Source organism: Pseudoliparis swirei, chromosome 16 (genome assembly GCF_029220125.1).
Source record: "Pseudoliparis swirei isolate HS2019 ecotype Mariana Trench chromosome 16, NWPU_hadal_v1, whole genome shotgun sequence".
NCBI lineage: Eukaryota > Metazoa > Chordata > Actinopteri > Perciformes > Liparidae > Pseudoliparis > Pseudoliparis swirei.
The window spans coordinates 10,823,099-10,840,456 of NC_079403.1; the positions used below are offsets into that span (position 1 = coordinate 10,823,099).

The 17,358-nt window shown below is 41.6% G+C and overlaps 2 protein-coding genes and 1 non-coding gene across 3 annotated transcripts; 1 reads left to right on the top strand and 2 right to left on the bottom strand.

The window, feature by feature from the left end:
• Positions 1-6,405: 6,405 nt before the first annotated feature.
• On the bottom strand, positions 6,406-6,491 carry trnay-gua (transfer RNA tyrosine (anticodon GUA)). The gene is given in 2 exon segments: positions 6,406-6,441; positions 6,455-6,491. It is a non-coding gene; the product is annotated as a tRNA-Tyr (tRNA).
• Positions 6,492-7,445: 954 nt separating this feature from the next.
• On the top strand, positions 7,446-12,249 carry trim55b (tripartite motif containing 55b). Its single transcript, XM_056434564.1, has 8 exons — positions 7,446-7,856; positions 8,484-8,653; positions 9,321-9,498; positions 9,649-9,744; positions 10,349-10,582; positions 10,682-10,704; positions 11,063-11,187; positions 11,280-12,249. The coding sequence occupies exons 1-8, from the start codon at positions 7,728-7,730 to the stop codon at positions 11,432-11,434; spliced, it is 1,110 nt and encodes a 369-aa protein (XP_056290539.1). The 5' UTR covers positions 7,446-7,727; the 3' UTR covers positions 11,435-12,249.
• Positions 12,250-13,676: 1,427 nt separating this feature from the next.
• crhb (corticotropin releasing hormone b) lies at positions 13,677-15,011 on the bottom strand. Its single transcript, XM_056434570.1, has 2 exons — positions 14,925-15,011; positions 13,677-14,520 (listed from the first exon to the last, which is right to left on the bottom strand). Exon 2 carries the CDS (start codon positions 14,498-14,500, stop codon positions 14,003-14,005), a length of 498 nt encoding a protein of 165 aa, XP_056290545.1. The 5' UTR covers positions 14,501-14,520; positions 14,925-15,011; the 3' UTR covers positions 13,677-14,002.
• Between the last annotated feature and the right edge of the window lie 2,347 nt (positions 15,012-17,358).

Here is a 17,358-nt window from a genome sequence, read left to right on the forward strand (position 1 = left end):
GTGACTCAACTCAAGACAAGCTGATTGCATTTGTAAATCCGGCTCTAAGTTACTCATTCTACTGACTGCATGCCTTCTTTAGGGTTATCTGTCTGGACCCAATGCCCGTTAGATAATGGACCGTTGTTTTGTTTGTTTTATTATTATTTGTGCATTATTTTAATTGCATGGTACCCCATGTACTGTACTGTATCAAATAATTCCACATGAAAAAAAACACAGCTTTAACGGACGATAATAACATGATGCCATTTTCACTGCAGGTTTCTGTGACATGCCCATGTGCTGGGGGACAATGGATATGCCATGGCAACAGGCAGGCACAGTGCCAATGGAGGCGTAATCCCCCCCCCCCCTCATTTCCATCGGTCTGAAAGCAGTTCCCCACAATCGTAGGCCCTACCCCCCATAAAGAGGGCCTGCATCTTTTACAGGCAACTAAGGCAACACTGCAAAACACAACATCAAATGTGTCGCAGACTGTAGCAGGAGTGCAAAGAGTAATATAATAATCAACTCAAGTAGAGGTGAGCCGTGATTTGACCCCAGTTGTATTTAAAGTGAAATACCTGTAGGCTACTAATGAGTATTAGTGACAGTTAACAGTGGCAGTTACTCAGCTACATATGTTCACCAGAAGGCAAATGTCGTAATCTGTCTATATATTAAAAAGAGTGTGAAAGTTGAATTACTGAGGAGTACAAGAAGGTTTAAAAGCTTCTTCAAGAGCTACTTCTAATTAATGACTCTCCACTCTGGATGGTGTAACACCTTGTGGCTGAGAATATGCAATAAAAACCCTTAATTTGATTTTAACTGCTACTTTTCCTGGCATGTTAGTGTAAATGACTAACAAGTCACATCTTGATTGTTATAGTTATTTGCAGCAAACGGAGCAAAGAAGGTCAACCACACATGGGCGGTTCTGTTTTTGCATTCAGTTTACAAACCTGTTGTTGCCACACAACTCCGAAACCGTTTGATGTGGCGTATGACGATGTCAATGACGCAGTGTGTGAGGACAGCGCATATTGTACACTCACTCCTCTGAGAGTGTATGTGGGGAAAAAGATTGTCTGTAATTTAATCTCTTTCACAAAGGTTTTTTATTGCCACATTCACACGTAGGCTACACGCTAACTAATAACACATCCTGCACATACACGCTCACTCCTTTGTAGCATACAGGTGTACTTAACGACTGTAGCATCAGCCTCAGGAGCTTCAACAGGTAAACTGCATACCTGATGATTCCCCCTGAGGTTACAAGTACGGCTTCTGCTTGTGAGCCAAAGCTCCACTCCCCCTGACTATTACATCTGAGGCCTCTCTGGAGACTGTTTGCCGTCCGCCATGCTGCCCCTAATTGATTTACCTGTTACCCTCTGACAACACTGTGGGTGCCACAGGAGTCATTATCTATCACTTAATTACCCACGCAGCAGTGTTTTAAGCCTATAGTGCTTTGTGACATATCTATATGTGCATCTATACACATACTTTACCTCCTGTGAAAATGTCTAATTTGATGTAATATATATATATATATATATTGATGATATATATATATATATATATATATGTTATCTCACTCATATTATAATGGGTGTTATAACCAACAGCATTTTTTAGACTGTATATTAGATGCCATTACGAACGTCTCAAAATATTTTGTGTGTATTAAGAGCCACCTTGTGGTGAAAAAATGCATCAGATGAATTATAGAAACATTGAGGTTAATTAGGGTATATCTCAACTACACTTTAATAAGTAGGTTTGGGGGTTTAATCAGATTAGTAATGTTGTTTATTCTACAATATATACATATATATATATAGATATATATGCCAAATAAAAACTAAATGTTGTGAAGCTGGCACCTCGTGTGTGTGTGTGTGTGTGTGTGTGTGTGTGTGTGTGTGTGTGTGTGTGTGTGTGTGTGTGTGTGTGTGTGTGTGTGTGTGTGTGTGTGTGTGTGTGTGTGTGTGTGTGTGTGTGTGTGTGTGCGCGTGTGCGCGTGCACTACCGGTCAAAAGTTTTAGAACACCTCTATTTCTCTTTTTTTCTGTTTTTATTAAAATGTTTCTCAATGTACTCTGAAATTAAAGCATACAACAATTAAACAATTGGAGATACAAAATATAAGTCATGGAAACCTTTTGTTTAACAAAATGTAATCTACATAATTGATGTATCGAAGTAGCCTTTTGCAGGTGTATGAATGTGTGAGCAGTGGCAAAAGGGATGTAGTGTAGGATGTCCAGAAGTGTGTAACCTACTGCGTCCTACATTGACGAGTGACATCTTTATTTGTTATTCATGTTTTATTAAAGTAAAAATCTCTTGTTCCATCCAAAAACAAAATTCAAGGAGTAGAATCATAACAACTAACCACAAGTACACTGTAAGCCCCAATGGGATGTGAGCCAAATAAACAAGAGAAATGTTTGTACTTTGTCCTCCTAGACATTGAAATCTGGGCTGTGCTACTTTTTAAACTTTGTTTTTGATCCCATTGTTGAAGTGCAACCTCCTTTTCAGGTGGCGAGTGCAGCAATGTGAATATACAGTCGTGCCCCTAATGGACCGTCTGTCCTCTCCCTACCACTAGATAGCACTCTTTTACTGCATTAAGGGCCAGTGGGCTTTACGGCCACAGTTCCTCAACACACACCACACTATAATGCTCCTGTTATAAGCATCAACATTCAGATTGTTTGTTGAATGGCATTGTTTATTTAAATATAATATGGATGGAAAAATGAGATGTGTAGTGATAGCGACAACAACAACCCAATCTAAACCCTCAAAGGTTGATGGACTGGGATGTTGAAGCTCACACACTGGCACTGGTTGGAGGTCCGATCTTGCACTACGGCTATCTTACACAATTGCCAAACATTTTAACAAAAAGTTGACACTACAGTTTAGCTTTCGTTGTCGATCATTTCATTTTGAATTTCTACCACTTGTTGAGACATTCAGATTGAAATGGTAATTAATCCCAGAGGGTGGATGCTTTGTATTTATCGTATACCTGATTTACAGAACCACAACAACTGTACACACTTCTTGATAGATTTACACTATCTTTGTCCAAAAGACAGAAGAGAAAAAAACTTGATGATGATGCTGCACTACACCCTTCTAAGTCTCTCGATAACTTCTCCTCTTTGGGTCACAGCCACAAGCTAAAAGAAGTGACTAAGTTGCACAATGTCTCTAAAGTCACTTCAGAGATCCACAAGAGTGAATATGGATGAGTTCATAGTAGTGCCAGCGTTATACATGTGTGCTGTACCCTCAGTGTAACCTGTTTCATGCAGACAGGCTCTTGCTGTGTAAACACACAGCTGCTGGATGTTGTCAAATCACGCTGGTTCACTTCCCTTCTGAATGTCGGGGTGAGGCGATGTGGACCACACTCCTTGTGGTGCAGGGGGTGTGAGGTTAAAGCCAAGTGGAGGGAAGCAGTGCAATGCTGAGCGCACACAAGCCCACGGGCTGCAGTGGGGACTGTGAAAACCGGATGACGTCTCGTTTACGTCATTGTATGTGAGAGGGTGTTACATAAAACCCCAAGTGGAAATCACTTTGATTTCTTCTTTCTTATTGACAAGTGACTACAAATTACAAAGGCCATTTCCAAAACTGAAGGTTCCCATTTCATGTATCATGCATATCCACTTTCTGTAACCGTACTTATACTTGCACCGGCTAATCCATACTAAACCACCTCATGACCACTGAGTATAACTAGAATGGGCACTCGGTAGAGCGCATACCTTCGCATATCACAAGATTGGGCATTGAATTCTAAACATTTTGGCATTAGTTGCATGCCAATTGGACAACAATGTATCGTGCTATGGTAAAAAAAAGATGTTGACCTTTCCATGACCTTGACCTTGACCTTTGACCAGATCGATCCCAAAATCTAATCAAATGGTCCCCAGATAATAACCAATCATCCCACCAAATTTCATGCGATTCAAGAAGATTTTGACCTGTTCATGACCTTTGACCTTGAACTTTGACCCGATCAATCCCAAAACCTACTCAACTGGTCCCCGGATAATAACCAATCATCCCACCAAATTTCATGCGATTCGGTTCAATACTTTTTGAGTTTTGCGAATAACACGCATACAAATAAATAAATAAATAAATACACGGCGATCAAAACATAACCTTCCGCATTTTCAATGCGAAGATAACTACTAGTTGCTCAAGAAGAAGCTGTCCTAATGTCCTAAAATGTTTGGAATAAAGTATAAGACCTGTAAGTGTGGAGGAACTAAAGATAGTAAAACATATCTGTGTTTTCATTTCAATGTGTATTATTATTTAGTAATGCCTGGTTACATTTTCAGTACATTTGACACATGTACCTGGCTTCTCTTTAGCAGGTAATGAATGATACAGACGGATGTGAGAACTGAGGAAAGACTCCTTGCTGATCTGTTAGATCTCCACACAAAGCCATTGGGAAGTCTTACATGGCAGAAGTTCACAGTTTAAAAATGAAATGGATAGTAAAGCATTTCTTATTCAACACATTATTAAACATTCTGTACACTCGACTTGCCAAAGTATGAAGTGTTTACAGAAAACCAGCTCTGTTATTAATTTGTAGTTTGTCCATTTGAAATGAGTGCAACAAAAACAACCAAGGTATTACTAACTTCATTTACCTTTTTTGCTGTAAAAGAAAATATGAGTTATGTATTTGTACCTAATAAACAAAGTAATTTCACTTGTACTCCAGATTAATTTAGCCTGCGTTGCTACATTTTTAATCACATTTATTACAGATTTGTATCTGTAAACTGTCTGTGATCATTGCAAACTATTGATTTACTTTACTTTTTTAATATAATTAATCATAACATATTATGGGAAATACCAATCATGATAATAAAAGTGTTGTCTGCTTACATTGAATGTTGATACTTTTTACCTTTTATAATTACCATTATTTATATATTTGTGATAATCCCAAGTGCATTACATCACTGATCATTTACAATGGTTAGTAGTTGTGTACTACTCATTTTAAACAGGATTACATGTACAGCAAGGTGACAGTATTTCTAGTTATATATAATCTTTTGATACTTCATCCCCCCAAGTGATGTTTTAAGGTTCCGAACGTCATTTCACTCGATCTTTTAAGGTCAAACATGAAGAAGCAGAAATAGAGCAGATTATCTAAGACTGCGTATAAAGACCTTTTTAATCACAGACTGCTCACCATCTGTATGAACACAATATGACTCCCACATAACTGAAATATTCAACAGAGCAGATGGCACCCTTTGCTTCGTACCCTGTCCCGGTCCCATATACACTTTGATCTTACTTATGAGCTTACCGTTATGTGTGTGGTTGTGTGTGAGTGCATGTGTGTGTTTTATGACCTTAACACGTACCGATAGAGGAGCAGGAGGGCCACGCCGAGCTCCTTAAACTGGCAGCTTCTGTCTGGCTTTTACATTTCGCCGAAGCAATCTTCTCCCTGCTCTTAATTTGTCAATCTTCAATCTTTATTGCACTTTTACCAGCAGACACGGCAATATTTTCAGACAGTAATGGCTCAAAAACTATGAATTCACTTCGACCACAAAGACATAACCCAGAAGAGGATCTTCTTAATTGAGTCATCTAAATGGTGAGCGTTCACGCAATCCTTTGCCCTGCTGTGAAGGAATATGTAATCATACTCGTTCAGACTTTTAAAAGACTAATTAAAATTGATTTAATCACAAAGTATGTGTATATATATATATATTGAACAAGTCAGCTATTTTAAATGTTCAAAGATTTATAAATCACATTTTTGAGTTGACAGTTGGATATAAAAGTGATATATGTTTTGTGAGAGGGGGCTTAAGAATGACATGCATTCATTTTCAGTGATAACATATGACTATGATGTTTATATGTCTCACTGGCTCTGTTGTGTGAGCATCTCCATGTGGCCGTATTATAAAAGGAACAGGGGTGCAATGAAGGCGGATGTCATATTGGATGAGTCAGAGGAAAAAAGTCAGATGAAAATGAACATTAGGTGTGCTTATAAGACCCCAAAGTGCTTCTGATATGAGTAGAAAAAATATCGAATTATTTAAGTTAATCTTACTTTAATCAATACGAACCATGTGTGATGAAACACCTTGATATCTGCTGCTTTCCCCCCTCCATGATCAAGCTTTAAAATATCATCCGAACAAAAATTTCAGGGATCTTAACTCATGCCTGCCACCATGAGGAGAAGTTTCAGATTATTGTAGTGCAAAAATAAAGGTGCAAACAAATATTTTTCAGGGGATATTCCTCCTGAAAAATGTAGACCAATAAAGCTTTGAATCAACAACAATAAAAAGGATTCAGCGAAAAACATTCTCCTTCGAGCCGGATTTGAACCAGCGACCTAAGGATCGCCATGTAACCACTACAGTCCTCCGCTCTACCAACTGAGCTATCGAAGGGAGATGTCTCAATGCGGAAATGTAAGGCTCTTGTATAACAATTAATGTACACATATGTAAAAAGTTGCTTGGAATTTAGCAATTTATTGTATTTATCCACTACGTGAGCTTCAACTACGTGAGCATTGTTCCAATTTAGAGTAACAAAAAGTTCAACTGTCGGCATTTTCTTTCTGTGAATGGCACCACAGGCACCACATGTGTTATACTGCAAGTATATAATGTTATATAATGTCATAGAAGAAGTTGAGTCACAAAGAGATCTAACTAAGTCACATGTAGATATCTTACATATTAGACTATCGACAGACACATAGCGTAATTCAAAATAGTATATCACCTCTTGGAATCTTTCAAGGGGAATTAGCTCAAATGGTAGAGCGCTCGCTTAGCATGCGAGAAGTAGCGGGATCGATGCCCGCATTCTCCAAAGGAATTTTTTCTTCTTCAAATCCCTGTTATTTATTTTAAAACTGTTTCTACGATTGAGGATTAACGACCCTCAAATATTTTTAAGCGGGTTTGTTTTTTGTTCATTGTCTTTACTAGTAATGTTGTTGATGGATCGAGGAATAAAATAAAGGTTGAATACAACAACTAATAGCTCATTTAAAAGAAGCGGACATCTTTGGTAGGCTACAACAAGTTGCTGCTTTGACCTAAAATGTACCAGGGTAAACGTTATGTGTGAAAACATTGACAATCATCTACTGTGCAGCTACTTGTTCGGAGAATTTTGGCGGTTTGCAATTTACGTAAAGCCACATGGTGGCCTGGACGTCATTAATAACTGATTTCTAGATGTGATGTAAAGCCTCCCCCTCCTTTAACCCCCCAAACACACGCACACACACACACACACACACACACACACACACACACACACACACACACACACACACACACACAGTCACCTCTGATAACACTGTAGCGGATGCATGTTAGTGAGTTTGCTAGGCAGCTGTTCAGCACTGCCCCTGCTCCGTTTCAAATATGGGCACGGTAAAAATGGCAACCTTTGACGTGACAGCAATAGCTGCTAAAAACAGAACTGACCGCAGCTAGATAGGAGCCCACACCCGCGGGGACAAGAGCGGCCGGCCTATAGTCTCTTGCCTGACTCGGGCCTACACGAGATAGCTCGTGTATTTTGGTTCTCACGTTTCGCAGCTTGTGTGGTTTTATCTGAGGAGGCTTTGTTGTTGTTTTACGTCCTGCTAGAAGCGCTCGTCTAAAATGAATACCATGGATAACCTGGAGAAACAGCTGATTTGTCCCATCTGCCTGGAGATGTTTACAAAGCCTGTGGTTATCCTGCCATGCCAGCACAACCTCTGCAGAAAATGTGCCAACGATGTTTTCCAGGTAAGCAACTGAAGAAAAAATGGCACTGATCGGGTTAGATAGTTGAAACTTTATGGGGAACATATTTCCAAACTTGAGGAACACTGCTTTTGGTTTAAGTATATCCAACTAACTGCCGTTGTCATTTGAACCATGGAGATTTGGATACACTTCCCCTTCATTCAAGGCCAAACCAGTAACTGTTTGGGCAACAAAGATTACATGTTTATAACGTGTATATTGTATAGTATAGTATTTCAGGCAGAACAGATGGATTTCTTTGTGTCGCAACTGATCACATTTAAACAAGTCAGGCTGTGTTTACAAACAATATTCATATAATTAATCATCACCAGCATCAGGAAACATTGACAGCCGGGGAAGTTTAAGGTTTAGTTGTTGTTCTGCTGTTGATCCCTTCATTGGAACAGCTGTGAACCGGGTTGGGAGTAATAGCAGGGCAGTTCAATGTTTTTAGTCTGTGTTTAGGGTTTTACTTTTGTATTATGGACTGTAATTTCATTGGATTCACTTTTCATTACTATTGAGTGGAATTATGTCAGGCATTGTTGCAAACGAGATTGATTTATCAGTTAAAACCATGTCCCATTCTACTGAATATGAGGTTTGAATTGTACTTGTTTACAGGCCTCCAACCCGTACCTTCCAACAAGAGGGGGCTCGCTGACGTCCGGCGGCCGCTTCCGATGCCCGTCCTGCAGACACGAGGTGGTTCTGGACAGGCACGGTGTTTACGGGCTGCAGAGGAACCTGCTGGTTGAGAACATCATCGACATGTTCAAACAGGAGTCCAGCAGGTGAAACAGATCAGATACACAGAGATGCTCTGTTCAGTTTCTCTTGACAAAGGACCAACATCTAAGTCCCTCCTGATCACTTCACTACAGTTTCACCAGAAATCAGAGAGAAAGAAACAGATGATAGTAGCAGAGGATAAACTGGTGGCGTGATGGCAATGAGTGGAGAAGTTGGTGGTGTGGCCGGTGGCTCCTGAGTCAGAGAGCTGGTTTGAGTCATCTATCTACACAGAGGATTTCCCTGATCTGAGTTCAGGCCGTGCAGCCTAAAGGCATGTCTGACTGCAGATCACACTGCATCACGATGTAATGGCATTATTGTAAGTTAAATGTTTTACAAATAATTAACGGATATTTTGATTTGTATGGGATAAATTGACCTGGCAATGCGAGTGTGAGTTCTAAAGAAAAGATAGACATCCAACGAAATCGAACACAACGCTGTTCAAGTGCACCCACACCTGTATTCTACACAGTGTAATAGTGACGTATTGATTACGGTGCTGACAGCCAATGTGCACGGCAAGGCGAGACTGATGGATCGTCAATAAGCTACCAAGAGGTGCACCTGTGACATTATCAAACCGACATTACATGTCACATCAATATGCAGTGAGTTGTACGGCCTTGACGGGAACTTAACCCGCTTTCCTTTGAACCTCAACAGCAGCAAGCCGGCGCCAGAGAGAAAGGAAGAAATGCCCATGTGCGAGGTTCACCCAGAAGAAAAGATCAACATCTACTGCGTGACCCACGGCGTGCCCACGTGCTCCATGTGCAAAGTATTTGGAGTGCACAAAGACTGTGAGGTGGCGCCCATCACCAGCATCTACCAGTCAAAGAAGGTGAGGCTTCATTTCACTGCACACCCTGTGTGTGTATGTGACAAATAAAACATCTTGAATCTTGAATCTTGAATCATGAGGGGATCAGAAATATATATGGGTGTTTGTTCTTCACACGCCCTCCCCCCCCCTCCCCCTTCCACCTCGCAGACGGAGCTGAGTGACGGGATTGCCATGATGGTTGGTAACAACGACAGGATGCAAGGCATCATCAGTCAGCTGGAGGAGGCCTGTCGTGTCATAGAGGTCAGCGTCCTACTGGCCACTCACTCACGCAGCAAGCCACACACCAATGCACCTGCACTCACCTGCACTCATCCGCACAGGCGCACAAACTGACGCCGTGTGTCCTTGTCGCCGCCCCCCTCAGACTTTTATCTGTCTGCGAGATGTCGGTGGAGAGGGCGGAAATTGATGTTTTCGGTGCCTCGGTCCGTCTTACATTCTCTTTCTCACATTTTCAATGAGCAGTGTAGATTGATGGGGCCGGGGGGAACGGACAGACAGCTTTGTGGTGGTTCATGTGCCGCAGTTGGACATATTAAGGAGGGAACTGGAGTGGCCCCCATGTGTCACCCTCAGTGGTGTCACTCAGGACGAACAAGCAGAATGAGCTTCTCTGTCCCTTCCTGCACGGAGCTGACGGGCAGGAGACAGGCGAACCAGAATATTTGGGTTTAACAGCACTTTACACGACAGAAAAAGCAACAACTATTACAAACTTTTTGTAATCGTCTCAACTCAGTTGAACCCTTGAGTAGCGTTTACATACATTTCTCACCCATAAGACTGCGAGCAGTGATTGATATTAATGAAGTCTTCTCCTGTCCCGTACTCCTGTACTGCGTAGGAGAATGGCCGGAGGCAGAAGACGCTGGTGTGTGAGAGGTTTGACCAGCTCTACTCCATCCTGGAGGGGAAGAAGAGAGAGATGAGTCAGAAGGTGACCGCCGAACAGGAAGAGAAGGTGAACTACATCCGGGGCCTGACCCAGAAGTATGGAGACCACCTGGAGGAGAGCTGTAAGGTGGTGGAGTTGGGTATCCAGACTATGGAGGAGCCGGAAATGGCTTTATTTCTACAGGTCAGAGTCAATACCAAACGGGATTCGAATTGTGTGTATTGCATCCTTAGAAAATAGTAACATTTATCAATATTGATCATATTTATACGTCTCTTTCAGAACACAAAGCCTCTCCTCAAAAAGTGAGTCTCAGCATGCGCCAAAGAACACACAGAACACACGGGAAACACAGTACAGTATCTAACAACATATTGACAATCCAGGATTATAATCCTGCTCTTGTGAATGATTCACCAAACATGCAACTGCACTTAAACACCCCCCCCCCCCCACCCAATGCGGCCACACCTGCTCTCAGGGAGCCATCCGACCGTGATTCTGCGAAACGCTGCAAATCGTTGTCTTTATCTGGGGCCTCCTCCCAGAATAACCCGCGCAACGTGCTAAACATTACAAATGGATTACATGTGACATGTAAAGGGGATTTGTTTGTTGAATTTTTTCACCAGAAATAATGCAAATTGCACCTTTTGCACTCAGGCTTGCAGAAGCATCCAGCACAGCCCACTTGGACAAAGTGGAGCGCGGCTACGAGAACATGGATCACTACAGCGTCGACTTCAAGAAGGAGAGCACGGCCCTGCGCGGCCTCGACTTCCTCCAAGGTGAACGCAGCGAGTGGGCGGGGCCGGCGATCGACTGCTTCCAGCTCCGACTTGTAGCGAGCTGACTCTCTTTTGACTTTATGCATCTACAGATGACGAAGACGAGGATGAAGAGGATGAGGACGGAGAAGCAGACCCAGAGGAAGGCGAGGGGGCCCAGCCTGTATCAGCCGCCTCCGTCCAACCTTCTGCTCCGCAGCAGAGCAACTCCTCCCCGAGCGCAGCCAAGAGCGCCGCCTCGTCCTAGCTGTCAGCCGCCGGCCCCGGAAACAAAAAGCAGTTCCGGAGCACGATAAGTTTTGCTGCTAGATAATTATTTCAGGTCAGTTGTGATACTTTTCCCCCAGATTGGAGAACACGAGACAGATTTAGATCTGCGCCGAAGGGAAACTCTAAGTTGCAGAGCTAGATCTGAAGGAAGAGACCGAAGTTTCAATTCCCCTCTCTCTCTCTTATATTGGGATTATGTGAGCGAGCATCACTGCATGCTGACTGGTTTTATATGTTTTATGTCTGGTTATACACATTTTGGCTTTTTTTGACATCCTGAATGACAAGCAGGCTATGGATGGTTATCTACAGAATATTTTAATGTTTAATACCGCTGACCTTTTGTGATTCGCTGCTTAAACTCCATCATTAGCGAGCATGACAAGAGGGCCTCGGGTTTCCCTCCCGGTCGTACTCTTTTTTTATGACTGGTATAACTTTATGAGTAGGTTAGCAGAGTAAAAAACTCTCACTGTGACATTTCAATATGTCATACACCTAATGATGTGTTGTATACTTTATTGTATAACCCATGTAAACTTTCCTACATGGACAAAACATCACATTTTGACATGTAACAGTTTTATATATTATCATTAAAACTGAACTGTACAAATGCCTAAAGTATTGTGTTTCTCAAAGTTTGGATTCGCAAAATACAACTGTTGTTATATGTATCTGGGTACTTCAGGCCTTCCCCTGGACTGAATTACCAATGACATTTCTTTATGTAACCCCCCTGTGTGTCTTTGTGTGCGCATGTGCAAAGAAAAATACAGTTTTTTCTCTTCCTCTCGTCTTTTATCTCTTCTTCTATTTCTGTGTCAAATATTTTTGGCAAAGGTAATCCATCTAGAGAAGGAATTAGTGCCATTTGTATAGCTTGTTGTTATCTACAGTCTGGATGTGTTACCATTCCTGCCTACGACCGACTACACATCAGACTGTAGTGTGCCTCAAACCTTCAGTTATCTATTGGCTGCCGGGGAATAGTCTCATCTCGCTGTGACTCCACTACTGAGACCCATCTAATTATTGCTCCCCGTCTCTCAGTCAGTTGGATCCTTTACAAACCGGCTCAATGCAGCACTCGGCCCCCAAGTAGCTCAATGGGCCAAACAGAATGGGATGACTCACACCCACAGCTCTTGTTTGGTTACACTAAGGGTCAAGGGTCAGCACAGCACGCCAACACACACGTTCACACTCATTAGCTATCAGTGGTGCTTGTCTCAGCTGTCAGTGCGATTGCCTTTTTCTGGTATGAGAATTGCTTATTGAGGGAAAAGGGTTTAGGAGAGAGAATGCTACATGTGTGTTCTTAGCCTGCATGGCATGAGGAGGCACGGCGCTAACCCACGACTAGGCTCCAGAGCAATGCCATGGTTACACCATATAGGGTTATTATATTCAGTTAGAATCAATCTGTGTGGATTCCAGAGGCAGTGAACATTTTTGCTCTCTCAACCTACGGTCAACTTATATTCAATTTCTCCTCTGTAAGATTACAAATATACGTGTCAAGAAACATTGGAAAAGTGCATGTAAATTGAATTTGTGATTAAAGTAACTGGTCATTTTAATGGGAGTTATTATTAATTTATGTAGGACATCCACAGAAGTGTTAGCATTGCTTTTACTTTTTTATTAAAACATATACACTACCGTTCAAAAGTTTGGGGTCACTTAGAAATGTCTTTATTTTTCAAAGAAAAGCACTGTTTTTTCAATAAAGATAACATTAAATGAATCAAAAATACACACTATACATTGTTAATGTGGTAAATTAATATTCAAGGTGGAAGTGTCTGGTTTCTAATGAAATATCTCCATAGGTGTATCGAGGCCCATTTACAGCAACGATCACTCCAGTGTTCTAATGGTACATTGTGTTTGCTAATCGCCTAGAAGACTAATATCTGATTAGAAACCCCGTGCAATTATGCTAGCACAGCTGAAAACAGTTATGCTGGTGATATAAGCTATACAACTGGCCTTCCTTTGAGCTTGAAGTTTGTAGAACAAAATTAATACTTCAAATATTAATCATTATTTCTAACCTTGTCAATGTCTTGACTACATTTTATATTCATTTGATAAATAAAAGTGTGATTTTTCATGGAAGACACGAAATTGTCTGGGTGACCCCAAACTTTTGAACGGTAGTGTAGATATAATATGTTCTCTTGCACAACAAAAAATGACTGGTTGCACATACGTTTATTAACAGACAAAAATATCATAAATACAATGATTCATAATTTAAAACAAAACGCCACTTTTTTCAATGCAGTATTTCATGTCTCAACCAAAAGTATTTCATCTCAAATATGAAGAACGTGTGATTCTACATATTTAAACATTAAAATGGTATGGTACAATCGGATCAAGTCAAGCCCATTTACGCTCAATAGTTTGAGGTTAAAGCTATAAATAATAGTGATAAAGCAGCACGATATTGTACAGAGCATGTTTTGTGCTGATGAAAAAAATGCATGAGAAAAAAGAAAGAGAAGGGAGATCTTTGGCGGATGGAAAGAGGTCTTCATTTCCCGAAGAACTCCATCATTTTTCTGTTATTTTGCGCTTGCTGGGCCAGCTGTTCCGCCTTGGACATCTCCATCATCTCCCGCAGCAGGTGGAAGGTCAGATCCAGGGATATCGGCGGGTCCTCGGACCTCCTTCCCCTCTCCATCGACTCGTCCCCGTGGTCTGCGAAGCCGTTCATGAGCGCACTGACGTCTCCAACTCTCCCTTGTAAAAGACGCTGGAGCTGCAATGCTCTGTTGTAGATGTCAGGTGATCCTCCGGGATACATGGGCAACGATCGGAAAGAGCTAGTGTCCCCGCTGCCCAGTCGGAGGAAATACTCCTCTCCGAGTCGCTCCAGGATGGGGCCAGAATGCTGCTGCTGCTGGGAGTTTTGGGTTTGGGGAGCTGGGACGCGCAGGGCACCGCCACGGCTCTCAAAAGCCCGACATTCGGAGAGCGGTAAGAAGGCAACTAGCAGAATCACGGTGGTGCCAAGTAAATTGAGCTTCATGTCAGGATATCAACAGGAATCTGGGAAGAAAATCAAAAGCGTTGGTTATTTTTATATCTCAACTGTGCCGCGTAATCAGGAATTTACGCACATAAAACAGGCATCGCACGAGTGTAACAGTGTTGTAACTATAAATGAAAGTGCATTGTGTGATACACTTCAATCTCCAGTAGTTATATGAATATAATCTTGGTTAATTGGTCCGGAAAGATAGATTGTTTTTTCTGGCTCAGTGATGGATAAACAGTGAAAGTTGAATTATTATTGCCTGCTATCTATACTTGTTTCCAGCTCTATACTACACAATCAAGTTTAAACATACATTGCAATCACGAAAGACAAAACACTTAATAAATTAAGTCCTGCACGAGAAAATAAGAACATTCCAAATAATGCACGCAGAACAAAAGCTCTTCATTCACACCTTCAATCTTTAGAGGAGATCCAGTAGAGCCGTACAGATTGCCAGGTAGTTGGCTAGATGCCTCCCTCCTTCACTTGTTTGAAGAAACAAGTATATCCTTCAAGAGTAGATGCTGAATGGACTTATATAGCCACCCTCACGACAAGTGTCGCGCTCCAAACTGAGATTGAGTCTGCGCGATCTTGTAACGTGAAGGGACGCCTCTGACAAAGTGCTTTAGTTTCGATGAGATGACTCATAAGTAAGTGTGCGCGCGCGTGCACCAGCATCGACTTCTGTGCTTTCAGAATAGGCCTATGTGGCACACCTACTGACTTGAGAGGCACTAAGTCGAGATAAGTTTAAATTGTGATTTTTCACATATGTGCAGAATCTGATTTAATGTGTTTTGCATGAAATATTCCTTATTAAACTACAGGGGCGGTTCTTTTGATCAGCTGCAACAGTGGCAGTGCCACAATACAGTAAATAATGAAGAGACTCCACATATTGGAGATGCATCAAATGTTGCTGGTATACAGCAGGTATATTTTTTGGGAGTCTATAGGAGAGACTTTGTTTCTGCAGATTGCACCACACTAATGATTCCACAGCTGTGTTTTATTTATTGAATGTGCATCTGCAAGCAGCTCAGACTGAGACAGGGGGCATCGACTCCCGGTGATTCATTGCTGATGCACCTACGTCACGGCCTCTGCCACTGGGGGCCTCTGTCACCTCGCTTCGGAGGGGCCCATCGCCAAGCACGTTGAAAAAGATGGAAAGCTTGATCCCGAACCAGTCGTTAGAATCATAAACAGTTAGATGATCAGAAGTAGAACTCTCTCTTGTCTGTTCTCTGTCTGTTTCACACTTAGTTCAGCTATTGTGCAATAATAATTGTGCATTACTAACATCAATGTATGTGGAAACTCTTTAAAAGTTGTCCATTTTCCACCTCCGCATATACTCCATATATTTGTTAAGTCACCTTTAACAATGTGGGAAAAACCTTCCCATTATTTCTTAACCATAAACCCATTTCACCAAGACATGCAGCCTGGGAATAAATTAGTTCAAACATAAAATACATGAGGTCAAAGTAACTACCAGGACATATTGTGGAAAATGCTAATAATAATAATAATAATTTAAGAGACAGGAGAGGAGAAAGTCAGATTGTGTAAATGTAGACATGAAGTACAAGGCAGATTTTTCTTTAGCATATCTGCCATTTCCACATATTATCTTTAGACATTTGAGGTGATCAGAGTGTGATTGGCCGCCGGCGTGAAACTGTTTCTCCGATAGCCTCTCCACTTTGCCACTCTTCATGTGCCGTGCTGCTTCCGGGAGAGGTGTCAGCTCCCATCATGAGAAACACATGTTGGCTGACACAAATAGAAAACACCGCCAGATGAGAGAGTGACTGCTCGTGGTCAACTCATGTCACCTCATTTTCAAATCACTGTCCCTACACAGATCACTCGGAATGAAATCCTCTCCTGTGACGCCAGGCGGGAAAAGACTGAAGCTTTTATCATTATCCTTTTGTTTCCTCAATTAGGCCGAGTCTCTTTCACGATTAGATTAGAAAAGAACTTTAATGATTCTGTGTCAGGCAGAAAAAAAAATTATAAAAAATTCTTTGATGAAGACCTGGACACAATGGAGTAAAAGTTCATCTCCATACTTGACATTTGAAAGTGCTTCTAAAGGAGTTCACACAACCACTGTCAGACAAACAAACTCTCCATGGCAACGGATTCTTTTATTTTAATTGATCATTTGCCTTTCTAATTGCGATCTGCTACGAGGACAAGTGCTTCTCTACAAACTGTCCCTTCCTAAATAATTGGACATCTTTCCCCAGCGGATTGAGCCGTGTTTTTCCTGATACTGCCGGTGTTCCGCTCGACTTTGATAAACAAGGTCATTCTGCTGCTGATCGCTGGTCTGCAGAGACCCGGGGCTCCACACTTAGACTACCACCTGACCTCAGCGCTGCAGCAGGTGTCCTTCTGGTTTATAGTTCGCTTATATATCCTGTAATAAAAACACCTCTCTAGTAGAAGTGGGAGCTTGGCCTTTCATCTCAAGAAAAGGGAGATGGAAAAATTTACAGAAATGTCATTTCTGATTTTACAATTGACAACAAAACTACACAGAGCGTTCATACAACCAGCGCACGATGTATCTAAATGTATGATAATGTTCGGTCATGGCAGTGTAAGGCTAAACAGACTCATTAATAATGCAGAATGACAGCTGCTGACCAGGATTCCCTCCGATTCACATGATGTTCAAGTATTCTTCAGTGCAACACAGCTGCTTTCAAAAAAGGAGCTGTTTGTTGGCTATGTCTTGATGGATGTTTCTGCATTACTCAAACAAGACAAATTAGAACCACCTTCTAAAACGCTTGAGATGTTAACATTTTTAAAAATTGAATGTG

Coding starts and splice junctions, on each gene's coding strand:
- trim55b (XM_056434564.1), top strand. CDS start 7,728: ATGAATACCATGGATAACCTGGAGAAACAGCTGATTTGTCCCATCTGC. Junction 9,499..9,648: donor GCATCTACCAGTCAAAGAAG/GTGAGGCTTCAT, acceptor TCCACCTCGCAG/ACGGAGCTGAGTGACGGGAT. Junction 10,705..11,062: donor ACAAAGCCTCTCCTCAAAAA/GTGAGTCTCAGC, acceptor TTTTGCACTCAG/GCTTGCAGAAGCATCCAGCA.
- crhb (XM_056434570.1), bottom strand. CDS start 14,500: ATGAAGCTCAATTTACTTGGCACCACCGTGATTCTGCTAGTTGCCTTC.